The sequence below is a fragment of the Protopterus annectens genome, chromosome 1.part0 (assembly GCF_019279795.1).
Source record: "Protopterus annectens isolate FY-2018-M chromosome 1.part0, PAN1.0, whole genome shotgun sequence".
Taxonomy (NCBI): domain Eukaryota; kingdom Metazoa; phylum Chordata; order Ceratodontiformes; family Protopteridae; genus Protopterus; species Protopterus annectens.
The window spans coordinates 1,333,332,408-1,333,358,368 of NC_056725.1; the positions used below are offsets into that span (position 1 = coordinate 1,333,332,408).

General features: G+C 40.9%; 1 protein-coding gene across 4 annotated transcripts in view; it reads right to left on the reverse strand.

Annotated features, from left to right (window-relative positions):
• The window catches only part of NCF4 (neutrophil cytosolic factor 4), a 709,063-nt gene that overhangs the window by 313,987 nt on the left and 369,115 nt on the right, over positions 1 to 25,961 (reverse strand). For all 4 annotated transcript variants that reach the window (XM_044066584.1, XM_044066558.1, XM_044066575.1 and 1 more), the window contains one exon: positions 16,308 to 16,392. In XM_044066584.1, the coding sequence (XP_043922519.1) occupies positions 16,308 to 16,392 (85 nt within the window). The remainder of the gene's footprint in view (positions 1 to 16,307; positions 16,393 to 25,961) is intronic.

Below are 25,961 nucleotides of genomic sequence, written 5' to 3' on the forward strand. Positions count from 1 at the left end.
AGACTATTCCAACATGTGTCTTTTTTCTATGGGACAAATTATGTGCAATTTCAGAGAGGCTTTGAAAAGTGTGAATCCCAGTAGTTGCAGGAACTCCCTGGCCGACAGAGATTTTAGTGGCATTAGACCCTGAAAGTAAGTGGTGAGGGTCAGAATTTTGTCTGGGGGCAGGCAGCCCATCATTTGGGCTGTGAGTATCCTGCAACCAAGAAACACATCGTCCTGGGATGGGTTCAGGGAAGATTTCTGTTGATTTATGGTGAACCCTAAACCCTTTAGCAGGGTCATGGTGTAGTCTAGGTGCTCTTGTACCAACCCTGGGGATTAAGCCTGAATAAGGAGATCGTCCAAGTAGGGAAAGATCTGAATGCCCTGCATTCTGCAGAAGGCCATGACTGGGGCCAAGCATTTTGTGAATACTCTGGGGACAGTAGAAAGACCAAATCACAAAGCATATAAATGAAAATGTGAAGAACACACAGAGAATCAAAGGAATTTCCTGAAAAGTGGGATGTGCAAGTAGGCATCTTTTATGTCCAACGACACCATGTAAGCCTGAGGGAGAATCGGGGGGGGGGGGTAAGAAGAGTCAGCATGTGGAAAGAAGGCACCTTGAGAAAGATGTTTAGATGAGATAGGCCTCCAAGGACCTTCCTTCCTTGGGACTAGAAACTATCTGGAATAGAATCCCTTTCCCCTTAGGTCTGGAGGCATCTCCTGAATGGTGCCCTGGGATAATAGGGAATGCAGAATTGGAGGAAAGAAAGCCATTTGGTCTCGAGGGGGTTGGGGGATACCTCAAAAGGATGTTCTGGATTACCAGGTCATGAAGTAACCTTGTTTGATAACGGTAAGGACCAAAGAGTCCTGGCTAATCTGTTTCCAAGCTGGGAGGGACAGAGATAGATGAAGAGACAGGAGTAGATGGGTTTAGGCCCTGGTAGTCACAGACCACCAGGTTTTGCCTGAAAGGGCTGCTTTTCATTCCCTTGATTAACAGGTGTAGAAGGAGAGGATCTGGAAGGGGCCTGCTTTCTGGAATCCTTTTTCACTTTGGAAGAGAGGTGTTTAGAGGGCTTCCTAACAAAGGAGGTCTTGACAGGGTAGTTCCTCTGGAAGCAGTGAACAGGGGACACAAAGATGTCCCTAAGGTCTTGAAGTTCTTTGCCCTTTTCCTGAAGGGTCTTGAAGAGCTCACAGCTGCAGAGCCAAATAAGGCTTTGTTATCTCAGGGTGCATCCATAAGTTTTGCTTTGATGTCATCTGGCAAAGGCTGCAGCCTGAGCCAAGAATACCTTTTTAGGACTGACCATGATGCAGCTGCCCTGGCAGAGGCCTCCACTGCATTGTCATTATATTTTATTTAATGAAGTGTCTGGTAACTTTAATGCAAGATTTAAGAAAGTTAGCTATTTTGGACTTGTTAGGGCAGGCTGTTAATTCTCCATATTGCTCAATGGCATCCGTTAACAGAGCCAAAGCATGTTTGGCCATGCATGTCTGACAGCTAATGGTCCTAACAGCCAAGGTGGCAGAAGTATAAACTTTTTTGCATAACTTCTCCATAACCCTATTTTCCTTATCAGACGGGAGCAAGGAGAATAGCAATTTGGAGGTTTTATGAACAGCCACAGAAATGGTAGCTGCGTCAGCTGATGGGGCCTTAAACAGTTACATAGCAGGGCATTTAGGTGCAGGAGGTCTGGGGATTTGGAAGCAGCCAAAATGGCATCCAAAAAGGCAGGTCGGACAGGGGGGATTGCAGAAGGATTAGGAGACTCCATCTGTAAGAGGTCATAATACCCATTTTGTGTCTCGGATACCTGACTGCAATCCCCTTTGAAATAGTCTTTCATTTGAACAACTGTCTCCCCTAAAGTGATATCTTCCTCATGGGAGTCTGCTCCATTGGACTCCTCCTCCTGGGGAAGCATACCCCAGAGGAGAAGCAATCTGAGAGGAGTAGGTAAGAGAATTATTCCCAGAGGAATCTTCATCAGAAGAAAGACTGAGGTCTTTTTCTAGGAGTGGAGGGGAAAAAGGGGCCTGGACCTGAGCCAGTGCACTTGCATAAGGCCATGAAGAAAGCATTCAAGGCCTTGGTGAGAGCCCTGCCAGTCAGAGCTTTTAGAATGGAAGAGCATGTTGGACGGAGAATGTGTTTGGTTTTCTGTTTTTTTCTTTTAGAAGGCTCACGAACATACGTTAACACAGTAGGGGTCCAGGTGTTTGGCGACATTCCACAACTTCCAAAATAACATCTTCTTAGACCACAATCTGAGTAACCCCATGCAGGCCTTCAGAAATGATAAGCTATGGTCCCGCCCCCCCCAGTGCCCAGGTCGGACACCTGCAGTTCCCTCTGGGACATGCTGGCAGTCTCCTTAATGGCCTCCGCCAAAGTGCCCATCAGGGAGAATCTGCAGTTTCTGATGAGGTGGCGAGACCCCTTCATTAGCCTTGAAGGGACACCTGGGTACAGGAGCAGCCATGGTTTCGAGCCTAAGTTCCTGGCCCTCATGAGTTCTTGGGATCTTCAGAAAGACCCAACATTGGATCCATATCCCGTGCAGGTGCTTTAGGCGCTGATTCTCTAAGTACAATCTAAGGGAAGGAAAGGCGGCTTCTAAGAGTCTTCAGGATGAAGGCTTTGCAAACTCTGCACAATGTATGGTTGTGTTCTAGGCCTAGGCAGAAATAAGCAGAGCATAGTGCGGTGTCTTTCTGTGGAATCTGCCTTCCACACTGACACATGCCCTTTCTACCTGACATTAACTCACAAGAAAAACAGCAGCAAAAAGTAATAAACAACCCATATGAGTGCTTATCGAACACAGGAGAAGCAGTACTTTTCAAGTGGTGACAACTGGGGCTAGTAATCAAACAGGCGGCAGAGAGGTTCTGAGGCCATGTAAGTGCTTCCAGCGTCTGCTTTATGCCTGATGTCTGTTTGAAAGATTTTTAATAGTCAACCAGAAAATTTGGGGGACATTTGCTGTAAGCTTGTTGTTGGTTATTGTAACAATGTTCCTTTGCATTTTGGAGTTGTTTTTTTGTTTGTTTGTTTTGCTTGGTTTGACAGCTCTCTATGCCACTGCAGGCTGTATGGTAATTCATCTTGATAACATTTGTTTCTATGCCTCATCTCTTTGCTGCATAAGCTCCTTAATTTTAGGAATTAGCCTGTGGGGCAGGTTCTGTTTTAATGCTTTTTATATAGGAGGGGCAACAAAGCCTAGCACTGTAAAGAAGATTTTGTTAAAGTGGGTTACCACATCTTCCAACAGCATGTTTTTAATGATTCCTAGCTGCGCATTAAAGACAGATATAAAGGTATTCCAACTGAACTTTGTTTACTGTTAACTGTGTTACACTATGTATTTCTCTTTATATTATGATTCCATACTACAAAGATATGGGTTGCTGTTATTGACAGAGATAAGCTTGATTCCTGCATGGGTGATTTTTCTTGGATTTGTTGTTAATATCCAGTCTAATATTTTTCCTTTGCCAGTGGCTTTACCAGTTCTAGTGAAGATCTGGATAAGCTGAATTACTCCATATAAGCCGGTAGAGGCAAGAGGATTTGCCTGCAGCTGTGGACCAATTAATGTTTAGATCTCCTAGTATAATTCTCTCCTGTTGTATATCTCTATGAAGTAAACTATTACAGTACAGCTTCAGTGGTAGATTTCTTATGGCAGGGCATTATGTAGGGTGTAGCTATTCAAACATATTTGTAAGTGTTACTTTAAACCAAAATGTATTTTAATCCACAGATACATACAGTCTAATCGAGGGCCTCAACCTGACAGCACCTTTAATGACCAAAATATCTCATCTACTATAAATCCTCATGTTTAAAACGATTCATGTAAATTTCCATAGCATCAAAAATGAAATTACAGACCTACATAGCTGGATGTCAGTATTTACCCCAGATGTAATTGCAGCTACAGAGACATGGTTAAATATAAGAGATGCAAAAGACTTGCCTACTAGCCATGAGATAATATATGATGACTGTATCGCAAAAATATTTTAAGGTGTATTCATTATATTCACCAAAAGGTTCAGTCACACTTGATTCTCTACAAAGTTCTTCTTTCGGCTTTTTCCCGGTTAGAGGTCGCCAGCTGTGGTGAGAATGTAGTGAGAATTACGCACAGAATGGCAACTAAAGTGTGGCTTTCTTGCACAAAATAATCATACAATAATGCCTCACAGGGTGGGTGTTAAAGAGAAATAAACTGCCAAAGATTGTGGGGATAGGCCTCACCACCTCTGGAAGGTCCATTACGTCTCTGTCCCTGGGGGACTTTTTGTGCATAAATAATAGGCTATGTGATAAACTGCTTAGCATTATCATTAGTGTGTGTGTGTGTGTGTGTGTGTGTGTGTGTGTGTGTGTGTGTGTGTGTGTGTGTGTGTGTGTATATACATATATACATATATATATATATATATACATATATATATATATATATATATATACACACACACACATACATACAAATATATATATAAACATATTTTAATGTAAAATATTTTCTCAATCTAATGTTTCAAAGTTGATGTAGAATATGTAATTGTTTCCAGAAGTATTTTACCGAGAGTTTGTAAGTCTTTAAAATGACTACACCTATATAGACACACACACAAATATATATATATATACACACACACACACACACACATATATTATATATAATACATATAATATATATATATATATATATAATATATATATATATATATATACACACACACACATATATTATATATAATACATATAATATATATATATATATATATATATATATATATATATATATATATATATATATATATATATAGGTCCCATTTAAGTGATCGAAGTTTCAGAACTCCATACAGTTTCGGCCATATGAAATTTGATCGAAGTTTTAAAACTTCGAACACTTAAAAGGCGATCTCCATACAGCGCGGAACGGGAATATTCCCTTTTGCTTGCTGTAGTACGATCTCGGAGTTAGTGTATTTTAGTGGGGGGTGGAGGGTGCAGGGGAGCTTGACCCTTGCATAAATGTGTCTTCATTTTTTTTTTTTTATTTGAATGTTCTACGTTTCAAAACTTCAATCATATGGTCCCGGCCATATGAGATTCGAAGTTTTGAAATTTTGATAATTGAAAGCAGACCCGTATATAAATATACAAATATATATATATATATATATATATATATATATATATATATATATATGTTCTTCTTTCGGCTTTTCCCGGTTAGGGGTCGCCACAGTGGAACTCTGGTCCGCTAATGATTGGCAGTAGATTTTTACAGTGCCAGCTCGACACCCAACCTTCAACGAAGGCACACCCATTTACGCATGTCTTTCGAACGCCACTCGACCACAGGGAGGACACGCAGACTCAACACAGAAGGTGCACCACCGTGGCACGCGCACACACACACACACACACACACACACACACACACACACACATATATATATATATATATATATGTGTGTGTGTGTGTGTGTATATATATATATGTATAGTTATATATCAATGTATATATATATATATATATATCTATACACATTGATATATAACTATACATATATATATATATATATATATATATACATTGATATATAACTATACATATATATATATATATATATATATATATATATATATATATATATATACATTGATATATAGTTTTATATATATATATATATATATATATATATATATATATAATTCACACAGAAAGTCACATACTTACACATACAGGCAGATGCAGACTCACACATATATACATAGGTGCATGTGCATATACACACACGAAAACACACACACGCAGGTGCATGCACAGGCACACAGACTCACAAAAATATACACAAATGCATATATACTTACTCTCACTCACACATACAGAGAAAAGGGCCCAACAATTACAGACATTTTCTTCACTAAAAGAAACCCATAAATGATAACACAGTTATTTGCCTACTTAAAGGAATATTGTCTAAACCACTGTAAATAGGCAAATAACTCTGAAAATGACTGCATGCACTGTGCATCCTTCTTAAGCATTTACAACATTTTGCTAAATTTTGAAGTCATTACAAGACCAAGCTAAGCATTGCAATCACTTAAATTATTAGCAAATTCTTAATGCATCTGTGGGCCACCTCAAAACATAGTAAGTTATTACGAGTTAACAATAGGTACAGGTGACTGGCATTTTTACTTAAGGCAGCAGTCATGAAATTGCCTGTTTTCTACTTCAACTTTGCATTTAACTTTACTCTAGCTTGCAGCCATGACTTATTACAAACTCTTGCAGAAAGTTACTACTGCTTACAGACTACAAGTTATAAACAACAAAGAATAGTTACTTCCGCAGTTAAAATTAGAGGTGTGCGCAACTGCAGTCAATTAGGTAAGTAAGCACATGCTGGAAAGTTTGCATGACTGGAGTAAGACATGGCGTTTTTCATTTATTTTTTAATTTTTGGTTACTCTCTGGGGGCCAGATGGTGTTGCATCAAGGGCCGGATTTGGCCCCGGGGCCGGACGCTGTGCACCACTGCCCTACAGTATCTTGAATGTTGCTCTACAGTACATCATTTTAAAGTCTATTTGCATTATAAAATAATACTATAACATTATAGAGCTGTTTATCTGATCTCCATACGAATGCTAAATAATTTAAAAATAAAAATAACAGATTAAAGATAATACTCAGTCTATGTACTATGTTTACTAAAGGTGTACATAGACTAGTGCAATGATTGGACATTTGAAGAAAACATGAGCAGAACAACATTGCAACCAGTAACACTTAGCTTTCATGTAACAGTCAATAAAATGTATCAGTTTATGTAGTCATAACACTATTAGTGTGCTTTATCTTGCAAACAGAATTAACAGCCAATCAACATAAACAATTAATACCTGTCAACCTCTTAGAGCAAGAAATCTGGACAAAACCATAAATGAAAGTGGGACAAAGGCCCAAAAATAGGGACAGTTTTTAAGTACTGCTCTTACAAACATAGAAGGTTGATAGAATAACAGGTTTTGCATTAACATGGGTTTTCTGAAGGGTATGAAGTCTGAAACTCAAACGTCTGTCATTATTTTCTAACTTCAGTCTTCAATTATTTGCCACTAATGTGTCAGAAAAACACAATTTTATGAAAAATGGATCAAAAATATGAGGCGAAAATCTGTACAGTTGAGAGGTATGGTAAACATGCAAGAGAAAGAAAACAAGTACATTATACACAAGACTTTTTTCTGTATCACACTCTGGAAAGAGTAGTAAGCAAGTAAAAAAATAATAGCATAAGACAGTACCTTTGTAGGTAAGTGGTAATTCCTATTTTGTTAGAGAGAAGGAGGGTTTCAGGGTGAATAATAAGCCTCACTCTGTACAGCAATGGAGACAATCAATGTCTAAAACTAAACAAAGTTTGTTGTGAGACACTGTGAGGTCTGGAGACTTTCTATGTTAATGTTTAGTTTCTATTATAAACAGCCAGTCAAAAAAGCCACTAAGTCACTGCTACCAGTTTGCACGTACGGTATCCCTGCCCATAAGCATCAGAGCAAGGCAACCAAGTTATCACAGCAATGTGTACAAACTAGGTAAGGTTTTATACTCAGTAACACTACTTTTACCATCCAACTACTGAGACCTCTTTTATGCACTCTTGAAACATCTGATAGACTAGAGTGTTAAACAAATGAGGGAGACTATAGGTAGTTTCTGCTTTGCGTAAAATTTCAATTTCTTGTTTGTTGTTGCTCTTTTTTTGTTCTACTAGTCCAGTTACCTGGCAGTATTTAGGTTAACTGGTAGAAAGAAAAAACTCTTTGGAGGGGGCCATGCCTTGATCTGCTTTGGCTGACCAAATATTACTCATTACATGTGCCCTTTTGCATCTGTACAGCATTGCAATGTGCCATGTATGGTTTCTGCAATGATCTTCTACCACCGTGAGCATAATAAATACCTGCATTTGCTATGACATGTATACACCTTTAGTTATTACATTCCTGAGCATAATAAATACCTGCATTTGATATGCCACATGTACAACTTTAGTCATTACATTCCTGAGCATAATAAATACCTGCATTTGCTAGGCCATGTATATACTCTTAGGTATTGCATTCCTGATGACAATCTTGTGCGGTTTGCTTCTTTACCCCAGGACATCAAAACTGAAAAATTACTTTAGACCAGTTCATTTACCCAGATATCAAACAAAAAATAAATAATTGCTCAAGTCTAGGATAGTTCCCCACTTATCCTCCCCTTATAATGGAAAGCCAAGCCTTAGTGGTGTTATTTGGAGGAGACCACTCTTGACCTTTCAGGCATTGCTCTCAACTTCTTTCCTCAAGAATCAACAACAAAATCAAAATCAAAAATAATTGGGGGAGGAAATAAAGACCATAAATCAGGGACAGTTTGTAAATATCACTCTAATCCATTAAAATGTTAACAGAACAACAGGTTTTGCACCATCATGTTTTTCTGAAATAAATATTAGTATGAAACTCTGTCTGTCATTACTGACTGACTGTAGTCTTTCATTATTTACCAGAAAATCTACAGTTATAAGAGGAACAGGCTAATAACATTCGGCAACATTACGGACATTTTTCAAAATCAAGAGTAGTAGTTCAGAGCTATGTCTTCAGGAATCCTATTCTAAGAAGAAATGTAACACACTAAGTCCACATTTCAACTCCTCCCTCATAGTGAAGCATGTTGATTTAAATTCCCATCTCCCTTTCTGTTCCCTTATCATGTCTCTTGTACTGAATTAGGAAAGTGAAACCCTTTCCTCTTCATTCTGTCCCTCAAACTGTAAATAACTGATAAGAACATAAATGCAGACCCCAACTGTATCTAGGATTGTACTTTAAGGAGTGCCTCTGTTTAGGAGCAGCATCTCCGAGAGATAGCTTAGAATGGGAAATGCAGATGTCAGAGTAAAACCCTTCTCACTGCCCCATCTCAAGGACCAAGTTTAGAAAATGCTAATGCCTGGAGTAAGTCCTTCTCCTATCTCAAAACTCCAGGTATATTAACAGTAAAATGAGTCGTTCCACTGTAGGTTCACCTTTAATTATACTGAATTCTCATGCCCACCTCCTCCCATCTCCAACCCTAGATTAGCTGTAATTGAAATGCTTGCGTCTATCGTAGAATTACAACTATTAGTTATGAGGAGGTAACAATTAGGCCATGGATGAATTAGGATCTACAACTCACCTGGTAGACAGAGTTACTGGCAAACTACTAGTACCAGGAATACATTGTCTGCCTTCACCATTCATGGTTTCTGTACAATGAGGTAAATTAACTCTGTAGTAGCGATCTTTCCTCAGCTGGAAATATCTGATCCTTTATCTGGTCAGCACCAGAAAATGAGATACTTAAAGCCTCAAATGAGTCACAGTGAGAATCAGAAAGAAACTTCTGTCAGTAGCCAACAGTTCCACCTTTCAACAATAAAGAAGTTATGTACTCACCATAACGTTCCATGTTGGTAGTCCATCTCACCCTTCATTTTACATATGGGTTCGGAGCCGATCCTCGGCTCTGACTCGGCCGATTTTCAAGCTCGAAGACTTCTGGTTGGCTCGTGGCTAAGCAGGTATCCCATGGTGCACCAGTGCAATCCCCAGATCTTGTTTGCTGCTCACTAGCGATAAAAAGAAATAGAAAGAAACCCCTAACCAACAAACCAATACTAAAGGGTCACCAACCAAGAAATTTACAATATTCCCTCCAGATCTTCCAGGATGGGGGCAGGAGGGAGGGTTGGTAAAAATGAAGGGTGAGATGGACTACCAACATGGAACGTTATGGTGAGTACATAACTTCTTTATGTTAGGTAGTCCAATCTCACCTTCATTTTTACATATGGGACAGCATCCCTAGCGCCTTATTCTTGGGTGGCTCATTGGAAGATACTCCTGAGCACCATGGAGCCAGAGGATGCTCTACCCCTAGAAGCCAAATCCAACCTATAATGAGTAATGAAGGTTTTAGGGGTAGCCCATGTAGCTGCTGCACAGACATGATCAATTGGTACCCTGGCCTGGAAGGCTGCAGAGGTAGACAGAGACCTGGTAGAGTGAGCCTTGATCCTGTGGGGTGAAGGTCTGCCCTCCGAACTGTAGATGAAAGCTATGCAACTCAAAATCCAGTTACACAATGTCACCTTGGAAACTGGTAAGCCCAATATGGAATCAGAAATGGAAACTAACAACTGGTCTGACTTTCAAAATTATTTGGTCCATTGCAAATAAAAACATAGCTGTCTGTGAACATCCAACTGGTGGAAACGATATTCCGCTGCATTGCTATGATTGGGAAAGAAAACTGGAAGCTCAATGGACTGGTTCAATGTGGCAGAAGAACAAACTTTGGGAACAAATGAAGGGTTGCTAAGTAAAGAAACCCTGTCTTTATGAAAAACTAAATAAGGTAGCTTAATAGACAGGGCATGTAGCTCAGAAACACGTCTGGCTGATGTAATAGCTACCAAGAACACAGACTTCCAAGACAAGTACTTTAAGGAAGCTGAATGAGACAGTTCAAAGGGAGAGGATGTTACAACACAAAATTTAAGTCCCAAGAAGCAACAGGTTACTGTAAAGGTGGTCTCAGTAAAGTGGCTCCTCTCAAGAAAGCTTTACATAACTTATGTGACATAAGGTTAACAGATCCCAAATAAAAATGTGAGATAGCCGCCAATTGTACTTTAATGGTAGTTGCGGCAGATCCCTGCTGAAAAAGCTCCAAAAGGAATTCCAGAATTACGGGAACAGGAGCGGTGTAAGGATCCACTTTCATTTTCTGTGCCCAAATAGAGAAACTTTTCCATTTACTGTCATACAACCTTCTGGTTGATGGTTTATGCGAGGATAAAAGAATATGGGACACTGATGATGAAACATCATGAAGCCTGACTAGAGATGGAACTGGAGCAGCCAAGCTGTCAATTTGAGGGTGTGGAGAGAGGGGTGTAGCGAACCTGACATGTGAGTCAATAGATCTGGAACTGGGTCCAGGATCCAAGGATCATCCAGGAGAAGAGGGTCGAGGAAGGGGAGCCAGACCTGATGAGGCCAGTAAGGAGCAATGAAGATTAACTTGCTTCCCAGTCGGTTGGCTTTCTGTATCACTTTGGAGATAAGAGAGACTGGAGGAAAGGCATAGAGAAGTCCCGTGGGCCAATCATGGACTAGAGCATCTCTGGGTGCTTCCCCCGGTGGGGGAATTAGGGAAAAATTACTGGTGCACTTGGCATTGACTAGACTGGCAAAAAGGTCGCAGCAAGGTTGTCCCCATTTTCAGAAAATCTGTTCCACTATTTCCCGTTTCAGAGACCACTCGTGGGGCAGCAAGATTGCCTGGCTCAGCTTGTCGGCTATCATGCTGGTTGTCCCCGGAATGTGCGTTGCCACCAGAAAGCACTGGGAAGAAATCGCCCATTCCCAAACTCGCATGGCCTCTCGACAGAGTGGGTAAGATCTGGTACTTGATATACCACAAAACCGACATGTTGTCCGATTGTATCGCAATCGTCCCTGGAGGAAGAAGGTCTTGAAGTGCTTGCAGTGCCAGAAGCACCACTCTCATCTCCAGAATGTTGATATGCAGATGAGCCTCGTGTACTTTTCATGTGCCGTGGACAGTCCTGCCGAGATAATGCCCCCCCACCCGACCTGGGAGGCATCCATGGTCACAGTGGCAACGGGTTGGGCAGGCACAACGAGAGCTCCCGTGAACAAGTTGTTGGGGGCTATCCACCAACGAAGGTCCTTTTTGCATGATTCCGTCAGCAGAATAGGGTGATTCAGCAGTAGATATTGCTACGACCATTGGGAGAACAGGAGCCATTGAAGAATTCTCATGTGCAACCTGGCTAAAGGTATTAACAGAATGGTTGAGGCCATCGTTCCAAGAAGTTGAAGAATCCACTTTGCTTTGACCTTTCGAAGCGGGAGAAGTCGCTGAACTTGCGAGATAAGGTTTTGTGCTCTTTCGGCGGGAAGACAAACTGTCATATCCACTGTGTCTACCTCTGCGCCTATAAAAATCACAGATTGCGAGGGCAGTAATGCAAATTTTTCCCAATTTATGGAGATCCCTAGTTGAGCACAAAGCTGGATGGTGGCGTCCCTGTTTTGGAGAAGTAGATGCCTGGTGGGGGCAGTCAGGAGCCAGTCATCCAAATACGGAAATGCCTCGAATCCCTGACATTTCAGGTGAGCTGTCACTACTGCCATGCATTTGGTGAACACCCTGGAGGCTGTGGTGAGACCAAAGGGCAGTGCACGAAACTGATAATGGCTGGCTCCCAGCCAGAAGCGCAGATACCTCCTTGATGCCTTGTCCGTTTTTATATGGTAGTAGGTGTCTTGGAGATCTAGAGAGCACATCCAATAGTCTTTCCTTAACAACGGGAGTATCGATTGCAGTGTTACCATCCGAAACTTGTCCTTTTTCACGGATTCGTTTAATCTGCTGAGGTCCAATATTGACCTCCAGTCTCCGGTTCGTTTTGGGACTAAAAATAACCTGGAGTAAGTTCCGGATCCTATCTAGTCTGCTAGAACGAGCTGGATGACTCTTTTTGAGAGCAACTTGTTGATTTCTACAGTTGCCTGATCCCTGTGATTGGGTGGAACATCTGGGATCTTCTTGGGAACAAACGGTGGAAGGGAAAAGGGTATGATATAGCCTCTGGTAACAACTCTTTGTACCCACTTGTCTTCGGTTATATTTAGCCAGGCTTCTGAATACAAAGAAATGCGACCCTCAACTGGCCCCAGAGAAGCGCAGTCGAGTCCCACATCAGGAGCAATGATAAGGCCGCCCTCGAAAGGAACCACGGCTTTGCTGGTATTGCGGACCGCCCCTGCCTCTAGGGCGATGTCTACCATTTCCTCCTCCTCTGCCTCTGAAGGAGGATTCACTCTGTGTGTCTGGAAAGGCCCTCTGGGACTTTCTGAACCACATCTTACCTCCCCTTTCACCTTTGGGGTATGGTTGAGAGGGGATGGTAAAACGGACTCCCATGGCAGGGAGAGTCTTTCCTTCCTGTTCACACCGAGTGAGTGTTTCTTTCACCTTGGAACCAAACAAGGAGGAACCATCAAATGGGGCATTGGTGAAGGTGGACTTAAATGGCTCCGCAAAATTACACAAGCGCATCCAGGAGTGGCGCCTAAGGGCAACTCCTGAACCTGCTGCTCTGCTCGCTCCATCAGCCGCATGAGATATAAGCCGCATGGAGGAGTTAACTACTGAATTTAGGGTGGACAATTGAGCAGAAATCCTATCTGGGACTCCCCCAGAACAAGCACCCTGTATGGAATCTCGTAACTCCTTGAGGAGATCCCTCTGCAACCTCGTCAAATGGGAAAGATAGTTTAGGGATTGAAGTGTAAAAGCCTCTGAACTAAATACATGCTTCCCAAATCTGTCCATCTGTCAAGACTCCTTGTTTGACGGATGAACAGAGGAAGAAGTCTCCGCCAACTCCTTCATCGTGGCTGCCGCCACCACCATGGCATCGCCCTTAGACAAGAATTCTTTTCCAGGAGGGGCGGACAGGAACTTATTTGGTCTTCTAGGGACTGGCCCCATGGCATCAGGAGTATCCCACACCTTCCGACTAACCAGATCCATTAGCTTGTCGAAAGGTGGAGACACCCAAGAGGCAGAGGGTTGAGACCTGAAAGCCTTCAGGTACACCGACTCCTCATCAGAAGGGTTGACATTGGGCCAGTCACACCTCTGTTTAAGGATCTCGAGAATGTCCACAAAGGAGACATCATCAGAGGATGACATGGGGGATCCCTCCGACTCATCGAGGTCAGTGTCTGATGTCAGAGACTCATCCTGGGTGTCAATATGCTTCCTCTTGCATACTCTCTTCAAAGGGGGCTCCTCGAAGGGACCTTCTGGGGAGGTCCCGGAAGAGTGGGGGCTACCAGCCAGTGGCTCCTGAGGCTCTGGGTCTCTGCTGTCTCCGGAGAGAGCAGGTACTGAGACCAAAGTGGGAGCCCTGGGGGGGAAGAGTGCTTGTACCACTGGCAGGAGCTTTAGATTGTGACAGCACACTCCTCATCACCTCAAAAGCAGACCTCTCCGGCTCCAAAGACCATCCCCGCTCCAAAAGGACGGTGCCAGAGCCCGAGCCATCGGCTCCGAGATAGATGCAGGGTCCAAGCTCACCCTGGCGGACCCACTGAGAGGAAGGCTGGGAACCGATGAAGATCAATTCAAACCCTCCCCCTCGGCGCCGAGAGAAGAGCTTCGGTCCCTGGAAACGACGGACGGAGCCGAGCATGTCGGAGCCGAACTCGGCTCCAATGCAACAGCAAGGGGAGCCGGAACAGAGGGTTCCTCCATTGGTAACAAGCACTCCGGCTCTGAAAAAAACAACATGACTCGGAGGAGGAATCACGGATGAGGACAAGACTGGTTCGAGTGGCTCTGGAGCAGATTGGGTCAGAGCCAACAAAAATTTAGGCAGGGCAGATGACTTGAGGAGTCTCAGTACTACCCTCTCCACATCTTCTTCTGAAAGACTCCTGGAAGATCTGGAAGATAAGGTTGGGGATCTCAACCTAGCAGGCACTGGAGATTTGACCATCAAGGAGACCAGTAGGGACTCTACAGACTGGCTCCGAGAAGCAGTCTCAACTATTTGCAAGGGTTCAGCAGTCGGCACCGAAGCACCTGTGAATAACTCTAAAACCACTGTGCTCTCCTTCGGCTCCGAAGACTGAGGAGTCGAGGAGGCAGGTTTTGTTAATTTGGCATGTGGCTCCAAAACAATAGCCGGTGCTGGAGAAGCCCTTTTTGAACCTTTTGATTTTGAGTCCGATCTTGACTTAGAAGACTTAGACAAAGAAGCCAAAGAACCAGACAAAGCTTCCTCGAAGGTAGGCTTCAAAAGACCCCTGAGTATCAGTTTGTTCTTTCTCTCCTGTAACACTCTAGGAGAGAAAGCATGACAGAGCAAACATGATTCTTGAAAATGGATGGCTCCCAAACAGTAGGCACAATTACTGTGGCCATCCGTCAAAGATATTTTCTGGGAGCACTTCATACATTTTTTAAACCCAGAGGGTTTGTGCTCCTTGCTATCCGTAGACATTGCAACACACAAGCAACCAGAGAGGAAAGATAAAGAGAATGAGAATGACCGAGGACTAGGTCCTCTAACTAAAACGGGCCTAGCCCTGCAGAAGAATTACACGAGGTCTAGGTCCTCTAAGTTAAACAGGCCTAGCCTGGTGTAAGAAAGAAAACTATGTTTTTCACTAAACAACAGACAAATTCAGTCACACAGGACAATTTTTCAAATAAAATACAATGGAGTAGCAACATGAGGACTAGGTCCTCTAAGTTAAATGGGCCTAGCCCTGTGAAGAACCAGGTCTTCTAATTCAAACAGACCCAGAATACCACAACACACACACATACATCCTAAAAAGGTGGGAGCAAAATTAGCAACTGTAAGTAATTAAGACTTAAGGGGTCCCCGCTAAAGACCACCAGTCAACAATAATCGCTTGACAGGAAAATAATCAATAGGAGCCCCTACTGATTAAAAACAGCGAAATCGCCAAACTAACTAACTAGACAATAAATCGCAACTGCGCCTAACTACTGATACACAGGAGACTACTAATACTGGTCACACAAGGCAATTAAGGTGAACCCTAACTGTATACTTTCTAGTAAATAACAGGAAAAGCTGAAACCGCCAAAACTAACGATATAGGCAAAGTGCAATTGCGCCTAACTACTGGTACACAGAATACTACTAATACGGTCACAAGACCACACGACAATAAAGATAAAGCCCTATAAATGCATATATTCAGTAACTATGCAAAAAACCACTAGAATAATGAAAATTGCAAAAACTTAGCCAGAGCCAAGAGATGCACATCCGAACTCGATGCGGCAAATGAAATCTGGGGATTGCACTGGTGCACCATGAGATACCTGCTTAAACACGAGCCAACCAGAAGTCTTCGAGCTTGAAAATCGGCTGAGTCGGAGCCGAGGATCAGCTCCGAACCCATAAGTAAAAATGAAGGTGAGATTGGACTACCTAACATCACATATATACATACACAGGTAAATTTGTGTGAGGTGGTGTAATTCCCTTACATGAAAACAATAGCATGATTAAGCATATTAGTATTATTATTATTATAATAATGAGAATTATGTGAGGAAAGAAATAGTACTCACATAATATCTTGAGAATCCTTTCTTTTCCTCTTTATCTGCAATGATGGCAGAAATTGGAACATCATTAGGCAACTGGTCAAAATCACTAAAAGAAAAAAATAAATAAAAAGGTGATTTATTTAAACAGTAAGGTTATTAATTAAACATGTTTACATTATTGCCTATGATCTTCCCTTACAATCAAACACAGGTACTTGTTAAATGTAGGCTGCTTGTACCACTATGGCAAAAGTCAATGCACACATATAGGTTCATAGGTTGGTACAGGGCTATCTGCCCGAAGGCATATATTAGCCCAGCCACGTTGTGTGGTATTCACCACCCCTTTAGTAGTTCCCTAGACCCTTGTACTAGCAGCTAGTACTCTTGGCCCCTATCTAGTAGTGCTGTTGGTGTGATCCCCGGTGTGAACTTTCTGTTACCCATCCACTCATCAAGGTTCCTCTTGAAGAGTGGTAGTGAGGGGCTCTTGTCTTATGTAGATCGGGACCCTGTTCCATAGTAAGGGAAGGCTCTGCGAAGGGAATCTATCCCTCCAGCATGTTCTATTCATTGTTGTGTTGAGGTTTATGTCCCTAGAGCATATAGCTCTAGTAGATTTGGTTTTGCTAAGATGGAGCATGTTCAACAATTCTGGGTTGGACATGGCTCTGTACGTTAGACAGAGATTGCCTCTGAGAAAGCGGTAGGAAACAGAAAACAATCTTAGCTTTTTCAATCGTGCTGCATAGGGCAACTGTTTGAGGCCAGTAATCCTCTTGGTTAGGTACCTCTGTGGTCTCTCCAGCTGCTGGAGATGCTTAGCCAGGTACATTCCAATTGGTGCATTGTACTCAATAATGGGTCTGATGAGGGAAGAGTAGAGGGGCACCATTACATCCTTAGATCTTGATGCAAACCCTTTCGTGATCAGATGGGTCACATAGAAGGATTTTCTAACCACTTTGGCAACATGGTTATCAAAGGAAAGCTGACTATCTACTTGGGTCCCTAGATCCCTTATTTCTTCTTCAGAAATATACAGTAAATGCAGTATACGATACACACACACACACATATATATATATATATATATATATATACATATGTATATATATATATATATATATATATATATATATATATATATATATATATATATATATATATATATATATATATAGTATACAATGCAAGCATATACACACTATACAATACACAGTATATACAGTATACACAATATACAATATAACATACACACTATATAAAGTATACAATACACAGCATATACAATGCAATACATACATATACACATTATATAATACACATACACAGTATATACAATGCAATGCATACATATACACAGTATATAATACACACCTACGCAGTATATACTGTATGCAATACACAAAGCAACGGATTACATTTCCTTATTTGCAACCAAGACCTGTTTTGATAAAAAGAAAAAAAAATCAAATCTATCAGTCATTCTTACACAAGAAATATACTGAATCATTTGAATATCAGTCAGAAAGAGGATAGAAACAGCTGGAAATACTTGGGGTCATGAGCTTGTTTTTAAATGTTCCTTCTTGTGCTACAGAAGGATTCAGTGCATTCTCAATAGCCATTTCCAACTGCAGCACAGGACCTGTGTTATACATAATTTTGGATCAGTCTATGCATTTATCTATCTACCTATCGTATAATTTTTGATCTGTCTGTCTAGATATTTATCTACCTATCACATAATTTTTGATCTAGCTAGGTATTGTATAATTTTTGACCTACCATACACACACACACACATGTATATATATATATATATATATATATATATATATATATATATATATACATACACATTTTTTTTAACACAAAGCATCTTAATTGAATTATCACGTATGACATAGGTAATCATAAATTTATATAAATGAAAACAAACCATATTGACATATTTTCAGTTGTAAACATTGTATGTCACATATAATTTTCTATACAGTAATTGTCAGTCACATTATATAGCTCTTTCAAATCCTGCCTTCTTTTAAACATCATTCCTCCTCCAAAACATTATTCTGCTTTCATTGTTCCCACAATTCCCATTTTTTTTCTATGTGATTTGCTCCTACCCTTTTCTAAAGATCACATGTCCAGTTATTTTATCTCTGTTACTATATACACTATTTTTAGTATGGTTGGTTTAGACTTTGACTTCAATTTTCTATTAATTGCTTTTTATGGTAGCTACCGGAATTAAACTCAGCAAGGCCTTACTATGTCTAAGCAATTCCGATTCCGTATCATAGCTAACAAAAATAATTTCCTTAGTTATACCAATTTGCTTACACAGTATTTTTAACAGAGTAGTCTGCAGGGAATTCTTAAAGTCTTCATGAAATCAACGTTAATATCCAACAAATAAAACAGCTAGTGCGTAAAAGCAATAAGTATCAAGACAAGAAACACGCACAGTCTGTACCACGGCTGCTATTAACTTTATTGATAAGCGATATCAGGGAATCAACCCCTTCACTATGATTGTGTTGAATTTTTAAAGTCTGCCAACTCATTACACTCCCAAAAATATGTTTCTTCCCTATCATACCCCCAGCATTTGCAATCTACCTTACGAAAATTTATTTGTAGTCTGATTCACCTGTAATATAATTTTTGATATATTATATATATAGAGACAGAGATAGAGCAATCACTCTAAATTTTTGATCTATCTAGCTATCTACCTATCATATAATTTTTGATCTATCTACCCATGACATCTGTTGGTCAGGAGTATCCAAATGGGATTACCCCAGTTTCGGTGAAGTACCATTAGCAAACTCCCTAAAATAAATAACCAAAAAGAATTAGATAGATAATTAAACAGGTGAATAAATATCACACTGATCAAAAACCAAATCACTTAACTGGTGCGAACTGAATAAATATTTGTACTCAATGAGGGTGTGCAGGCAGACTGACTCACACAGAGTGCAACTTCTGTAGTGATTTTGATCTTCACTTTTCTACTTCCTGTTTCTTGGGCTTTTCCTTGTGCTGTCTGTTCCCACACTTAGATACTCAGTGTGTATGGGCTTGTATTCCATTCGCACTCTACATACTTGAATATGATATCCCCTCCCTTATCTTAGCTTTTGAATGGTTTATTTTACATTACTTTTATATGGCAATTGCCATTTCACTGTCTAATCAGTCTGAGCTTACTTGCAGTTTTCCATAGCAAGATCAGTGATTGATTTTAAGTTATTTTACTATAACTATTTATTCTGTACATTTACTACCATTAACATTGCTATATATGTTGTCTTAACTTCATTAGTAATGTGTGTGTATAGATAAGCATTTGCTACTTTGCTAATGGAACGGTTAACTGCTTTTGAAAACTTTGGAGTTCTGGACAAGCCTCATTCCTAGCTGTCGTTGCATAATTGTGCAAGTGATTTTGTGATACTTTAATTTTGGGGTATACTGTCTTTCATTTTTCCTCTCTCTCTGTTTATTCCACTCATTTAATTTCTGGCCTGTTTATTATCTAAACATTTTTGATGCAGTTCCTATGTGCTTTGCCCCCCATACACACATTTTTCTTTTATCTGTTTGTCCCTGCTGGTAAAAGCCTGATATCTGGTTTAGCTCTTTTAGGTGATAGTTGTGAGAGGTTTTTTTTTTGTTGTTCTTAATTGTTATACTTTTCTAGTTGCAAAAAAGTTATGTACTCACTGTAATGTTCCATCTGTCTTGACCATTTTCATTCTTTCTCAACTGATGGGGTTCGCTCAGAGACTCGGATCCAACTAGGCTGCTTCTACCAGATCATCGGATCTAAAAACTTTCAAGCTCCTCCCTTTCCCATAATGCCACATCAACCTAACATCCCTCAGTTTGAGAACTCTGGCCCTAGATATAAAAGAACAACCTTTTACAGACATGTGAGAAAAGAAATTGGAGCTCAAACATGGAACATAGGTTCCTGTACAACTCTTAGATCCATCCAGATGCAAAGGGAGGAGGCAGATGGGTGGGAAGATGAGGAAGAATGAAAATGGAAAACACAGCTGGAACTTTATGGGGAGTACATAACTTTTTATCTAATGTTGTCCTTTTTATTCATTCCTCAATTGATGGGACACAGTCCCAGCTACTGTAATCTTGGGAGGACCTCATAGAAGGATATTCTGGAGTACTGCTGAGACAAATGCCGCTCTAGTCCTAGAAAGCTAATCTAATTTGTAATGAAAAATAAAGGTGTGAGAATTAGTCCAAGATGCAGCTGCACATGTGTCATCTAAGGAAGCCATTGACCAGAAGGTTGAGGAAACTCCCACAGATGTCATGGAATGAGTTCTAGGAGGTTTGGGCAAGGCTAAACCTTTTTCACTATAATTAAAGGAGATACAATCAGTTAACCATTTGGCCAATGTAACTTTGGATACCGGTTTGCTCAATCAGATTTCTTGAAGTCTTTGGTTCTGTGAAGATAAAAGTGAAGTTGTCAATGCACATCCAAAAGGTGGAGTATATACTCTCCCTTATTATAGAAGTTATGAAAGAAAATTGATAGATTAATGACCTGCTTAATGTTGGATTCAGAATCTACTTTGGGCAAGAAAGATGGATTTCTTCTCAAGGGCACCCTTCTCTTTATGAAAAAACAGGTAAAAATATTTTGAAGATGAAGCCTGGAGCTCAGATATTTGACTAGCTGATGTAATAATTACTAGAAATATGATTTTCCAAGGCAAAAATTTAAGTTCTACTTTGGTAGAAGGTTCAAAGGGAACTTGTGCCAAGGCCTGAAGCACGACAGCTAAAGCCCAAGGAGGAGCAGGATAATTTAACAGAGGAATAAGTAGAAAGGCTCCCTTAAGAAAGGCTTTACATAATTTTGGTGAGGTCAATGTGGAATTATTTTCACCCAGGTGGATGTTATAAGAAGTGAACTTAACTTAGTACAGTATAAGTTATAGTATAGGATCATGAGTTAAGTACTAGGCTAGCTGCTCTTGAAAGCCATTTTAAGCCTAGCCAATTTCCCTTTCAGAACATAAGAATCAAACCCTGTATCTTGTTTGTGCCTGTGAGGTAAACACTTTTACCACTATACCAACCCAAGCCGCAGTTAAAAAAACTAGCTTCTTCATTAAAAATTAAAGCTAAAAATTCAAGGAAAGATGGCATCAGTGCATTAAAGGCCCAGAAAACAAATGTTTTCCATTTACTCTTGTAAATATTTCCAGTAGAAGCTTTCGAGAGGATAAAATATAAGACAGACTGAGGAGGACAGCCTGGACCCTCTAGCGATTAATGGAACTGGAGAAACCATGCGGTCAGTTTGAGGCCTATGTCCAGATGACTCACTATCCAGGAAATATGCAGGAGGTGAGGCCAAAGAAAGGGGAAACCAAATTTGACAAGGATAAAAGGGGGGCAATGAGGATTACTGTGATCTTCATCTGAAATGCTTTCTGTAGAAATTTGTGAAGTATCTCTCAGTGACTCCCCCAATGGAGGGATCAAGGCAAAGAACATGTTGCACTTTTTGATAAGAGGAGAAACAAACAGGTCACAGCATGGTTGACCCCATCAATGGAAAATATTCTCTGCTACTTTGATAATGACAGGCCACTCATGAGGCATCAAGCTCAACCTGCTTTGTCTGTCCAATCACTTTGGATTTTCCTGGTATGTGGACTGCTATTAGAAAGTATCCAAAATAGATCACCCATTGCCACACTCTCATTGCCTCTTGACTTAGTGGTTAAGATCTGGCTCCTCCCTGTTTGTTGATATATCAGACCAATGACATACTTTCCATCTGAATGGCAACTAGTCTGGAAGGGAGAACATATTGAAAGGCCTGCAATGATAGGAGGACTTCTCTCATCTATAGGCCTCTATGGGAACAGCGCACCTTGGATTGTCCTTCCCAAGAAGTGCCCCCCACCCCAGATGGGAGGCACTTCTTGGGAAGGACAAGAAGTGCCCCCCACCCCACCCCAGATGGGAGGCATCCGTGGCCACCGTAGTATGGGCAGGGGGGAAAAATAAATGGACAGCCTTCAGAGAGCTCGTTTGAATGAATCCACCAAAGAAGATATATATTACCCACTTGTGTGATCGTGACTGGAGCTGTTAATGGATGTTGCAGAATGGACCACTGGACTGATAGTGTCCACTGAAGAATTGTGAAACCTGGCCAGAGGAATGAGAATGATAGCCACTGCCATGAAAATCAGAGCCTGTAAGATTAGTCAAGCTGGAAATGAAGAACTTTGAATCACTTTTTAACTTGGGATCTGAGTGTCTGTATTTGAGTAGAGGGAAGAGAAGCTAACTGACTGTGCCCAGATGAGCACCTATAAACTCCAATTGGTCTGAGTTGTGATTTGTTGTAATTGACCATGTTTTCCAGATGAACGCAAAACTGGAGCAAATATCCCTTGCCTGTAGAAGTTGATGCCTGGTTGGGGCAGTTAGGAGCCAGTCGTCTAGATATGGAAACACTCAGAATCTCAGCAGTCTCAAGTGAGCTGCTACCACTACCATGCATTTGGTGAACACCCCATATGCTGTGGTGAGACCAAAGAGCAGTGCTCTGAATGGGTAATGACTGGCTCCCAGCCAGAAGCGCAGGCATCTTCTGGAGCACCTGTTCATTTTGATGTGATAGCACACATCTTAAAGATCTGTCATGGACATCCAACGGTCCTTTTGTAGCAGATGCAAAATGGACTGAACCATGACCATCCAAAACTGTCAATACCACACAAAATGATTTAATTTGCCTATATTCAGAATTGGTCTCAAGTCCCCTGTCTTTTTTGGTACCAAGAAGAATCTTGAGTAAATAAATTCTGGATCCTCTCTGGTCTGGGGGAACCTCTTGGATGACTTTTTTTATCAGCTTTTTTACTTCTAGAGTTGCTGCTTCCCTCTGACTGGGTGGAACACTGAGGAGTTTTTTTTTACATTGGTAGGGAAGGTTAGGGAAAATGGAATAGTATAACATCTGGATAGGATTATGTGCACCCAGAAAGCCTCATTTATAGATAACCAGGCTCTCTGGTGCAGAAACAAGAGTCACCTGACTGCCTCTAGAAGGGAACAGCCAGGCTTCTTTTTAGGAGCATTGACAGGGCTTATTCAAGAAGGAACTTCTGAAGCCCTTGTTCTGCAGGCCATCTCTGCCTCAAGGGTAGCATCTTCCATTTGCGTTCCCCCCTCTGCCTCTGGGGAACTATCTCCATGTGAATCTACAAAAGGACCCTGGGATTTTCTAAACCACATTTTTATACCTCCTCACGGATTCCTTTTTCTTTAAGGGGTTAAAAAAATGCACACCCATGGGAAATGGGGTCTTTGCCTCTTGTTCACATCTGCACAGCATGTCATTTACCTTGGGGCTGAACAAGGAAGATAGATGAAAAGGTACACTGATCAATGAAGAAAGTCACAGTTACATTCAGGCACATCTCCTGATGGCTATGCCTGAACCTGCCGCCTGTGAGGAACTTTCCACTTCACGGGAGATCATTCTCATGGATGCATTTGTAATAGACTGTAGGGTGGCCAGTTGAGAGTAAATTCTATCTTCATCCTTGGCAGACTTGGACCAAGAAAGAGATTTTGCAAGCCCCTTGGTCAGATCTCATTCTAACCTCATAAAATGCATCAGATAATTCAGTGACCTGAGGGTAAAGGTCACTGAAGCTTACACTCACTTCCCAAATCTGTCCAAAGACATGTACCCTCTGTTAGGGGGATGGACAGATGAACTGTGTTCTGCCAGTTCTTTCCTAGTGGCTGCAGCCACAACCGGGACTCCCTTGTTTCAGAGTTTGAACCAAGTCTCAGATCTGAACCCCTCAGTTGAGGAATAAATGAAAAGGATAACATCAGATCTACTGATTTCATCTGTACCACAGATTTGCCAAACCCTATTTGGATTTGAGGCTTCCCTTGCTATACTGGAAACCAAATATATCCTGCACAACTCTGGAACATTTTTTTAATTATTCACTTGATTGGAGCAAGTAGAACTTTTATCAGGGTCCAACAAATAACTATAAAACTGCACAAGGTACTTAATGCTGCAGCCCTTCCGCTGTATGCATTTAAATGTAGTTGGAAGTTTGAAACTATTCAGTAACTGCCTGACCTTGCTAAGGCTTACAAAACTGAGTGACATTTTACACTCTATCTATTTTCCCTTCCACTTAAAGGAGAAATTCTAGGTTTAAATAAAACTAAATAAACTTGGCAGGGCCCTTCTCTATTCTGATTTAATTAATTAATTAACTTTTGATTAGCACTATTATTTATTTTTTCATTCTTAAAATATTTCTCTGACATTTGCTCTGGAAAGTGCAGTTTTATAACCAAGCTTACCATAATAGTTAGTAGATGTTCAAATGATTATTACTGTTATGGTAAGTTTACATAAGTTTACATAGACAACTGTACTGTCTTCATCACATTGATCACTGCTCCAGTAGCCTTTGCTATATGGGTAGATTACCATAGTTAACCACATTTGGGAGGTGGAAGGAAAAGGGACAAGGAGCCTCTGGTGAACAGTCCAATCAAAGCTGGATCTAGATCTACAGAAGGAATCAAGTTTGTAATGCCTTGTAAACTTATGTGTAGAGGACCAAGTTGCTGCTTCTGCAATACTTCTACAATCCATCCCTTTCCACAAAGCCACAGATGAAGCCAATACCCTAGTAGAGCAGGCTTTCACCCTGCCTGGAATAGCTTTGCTGCGGTGAGTATAACAAAAGATAATATTCTTAGACAATTATTTGAAAATAGTCTGTTTTGACATAGGTTATCCCTTCTTACCTTCAAAAGAAATTAACAATTGATCCAAAGATCTGAAAGATAGTTCTGTCAACACAGTATCTGAGTTGTCTGTGAACATCCAAGGTATGGAGTATCATTTCTCCCTCATTTTTAGGTTCAGGAAAGAAAACAGGGAGATGGATAGTATGGCTTAAGGTAAACCCGGATACCACTTTAGGCATAAAAGAAGAAGTAGTTCTCAAAGAAACCCTATCTCTGTAAAAAATGAGATAGGGTTGACGCATCAAAAAATGTTGAAACTCAGACAATCTTCTTGCAGAGATCAAAGCAATCAGTAAAACTGTTTTCCATTTTAAGAAAGTACAGTTGTGTAAAATCTTAGCATATCAGCAGATATCCTTGCCTTCACTGCTGCAGTATTTTTAATAGATGGGATTCCCTGCCATGGAAACCCGAACATCTGGCCAGTCTACCAAAGACTACTTGTTGCTTTTAAAAAAGGTATGCCGAACATCACTCAAACTCTCCTTGCATAGCATAGGGCAAAAAGGTGATGTTCAGGCCTACCATCAGAACTGAATGTCCCAGCAGGAACATAGTCCAAGAAACCCAAGAGGTAACCTGTACATCCAGGAAGGCAAAAGACTAAGGGGATGGAGGAAGGGAGGGAATAGTGCAGCAATGAAGACAAAGACATCTACCATTATGGTAAGATTTTACGCAACTGTACTATGTCCTTATATTCACTGCTGCAGTATTCTTAACATATGGGAGAGTGCCAAAGCTCAAGAGGAAACTTGGGAGGGAGGAGGAACAGAAGAGCCCTCTAAAAAGCCATGAAGAGCAACACTA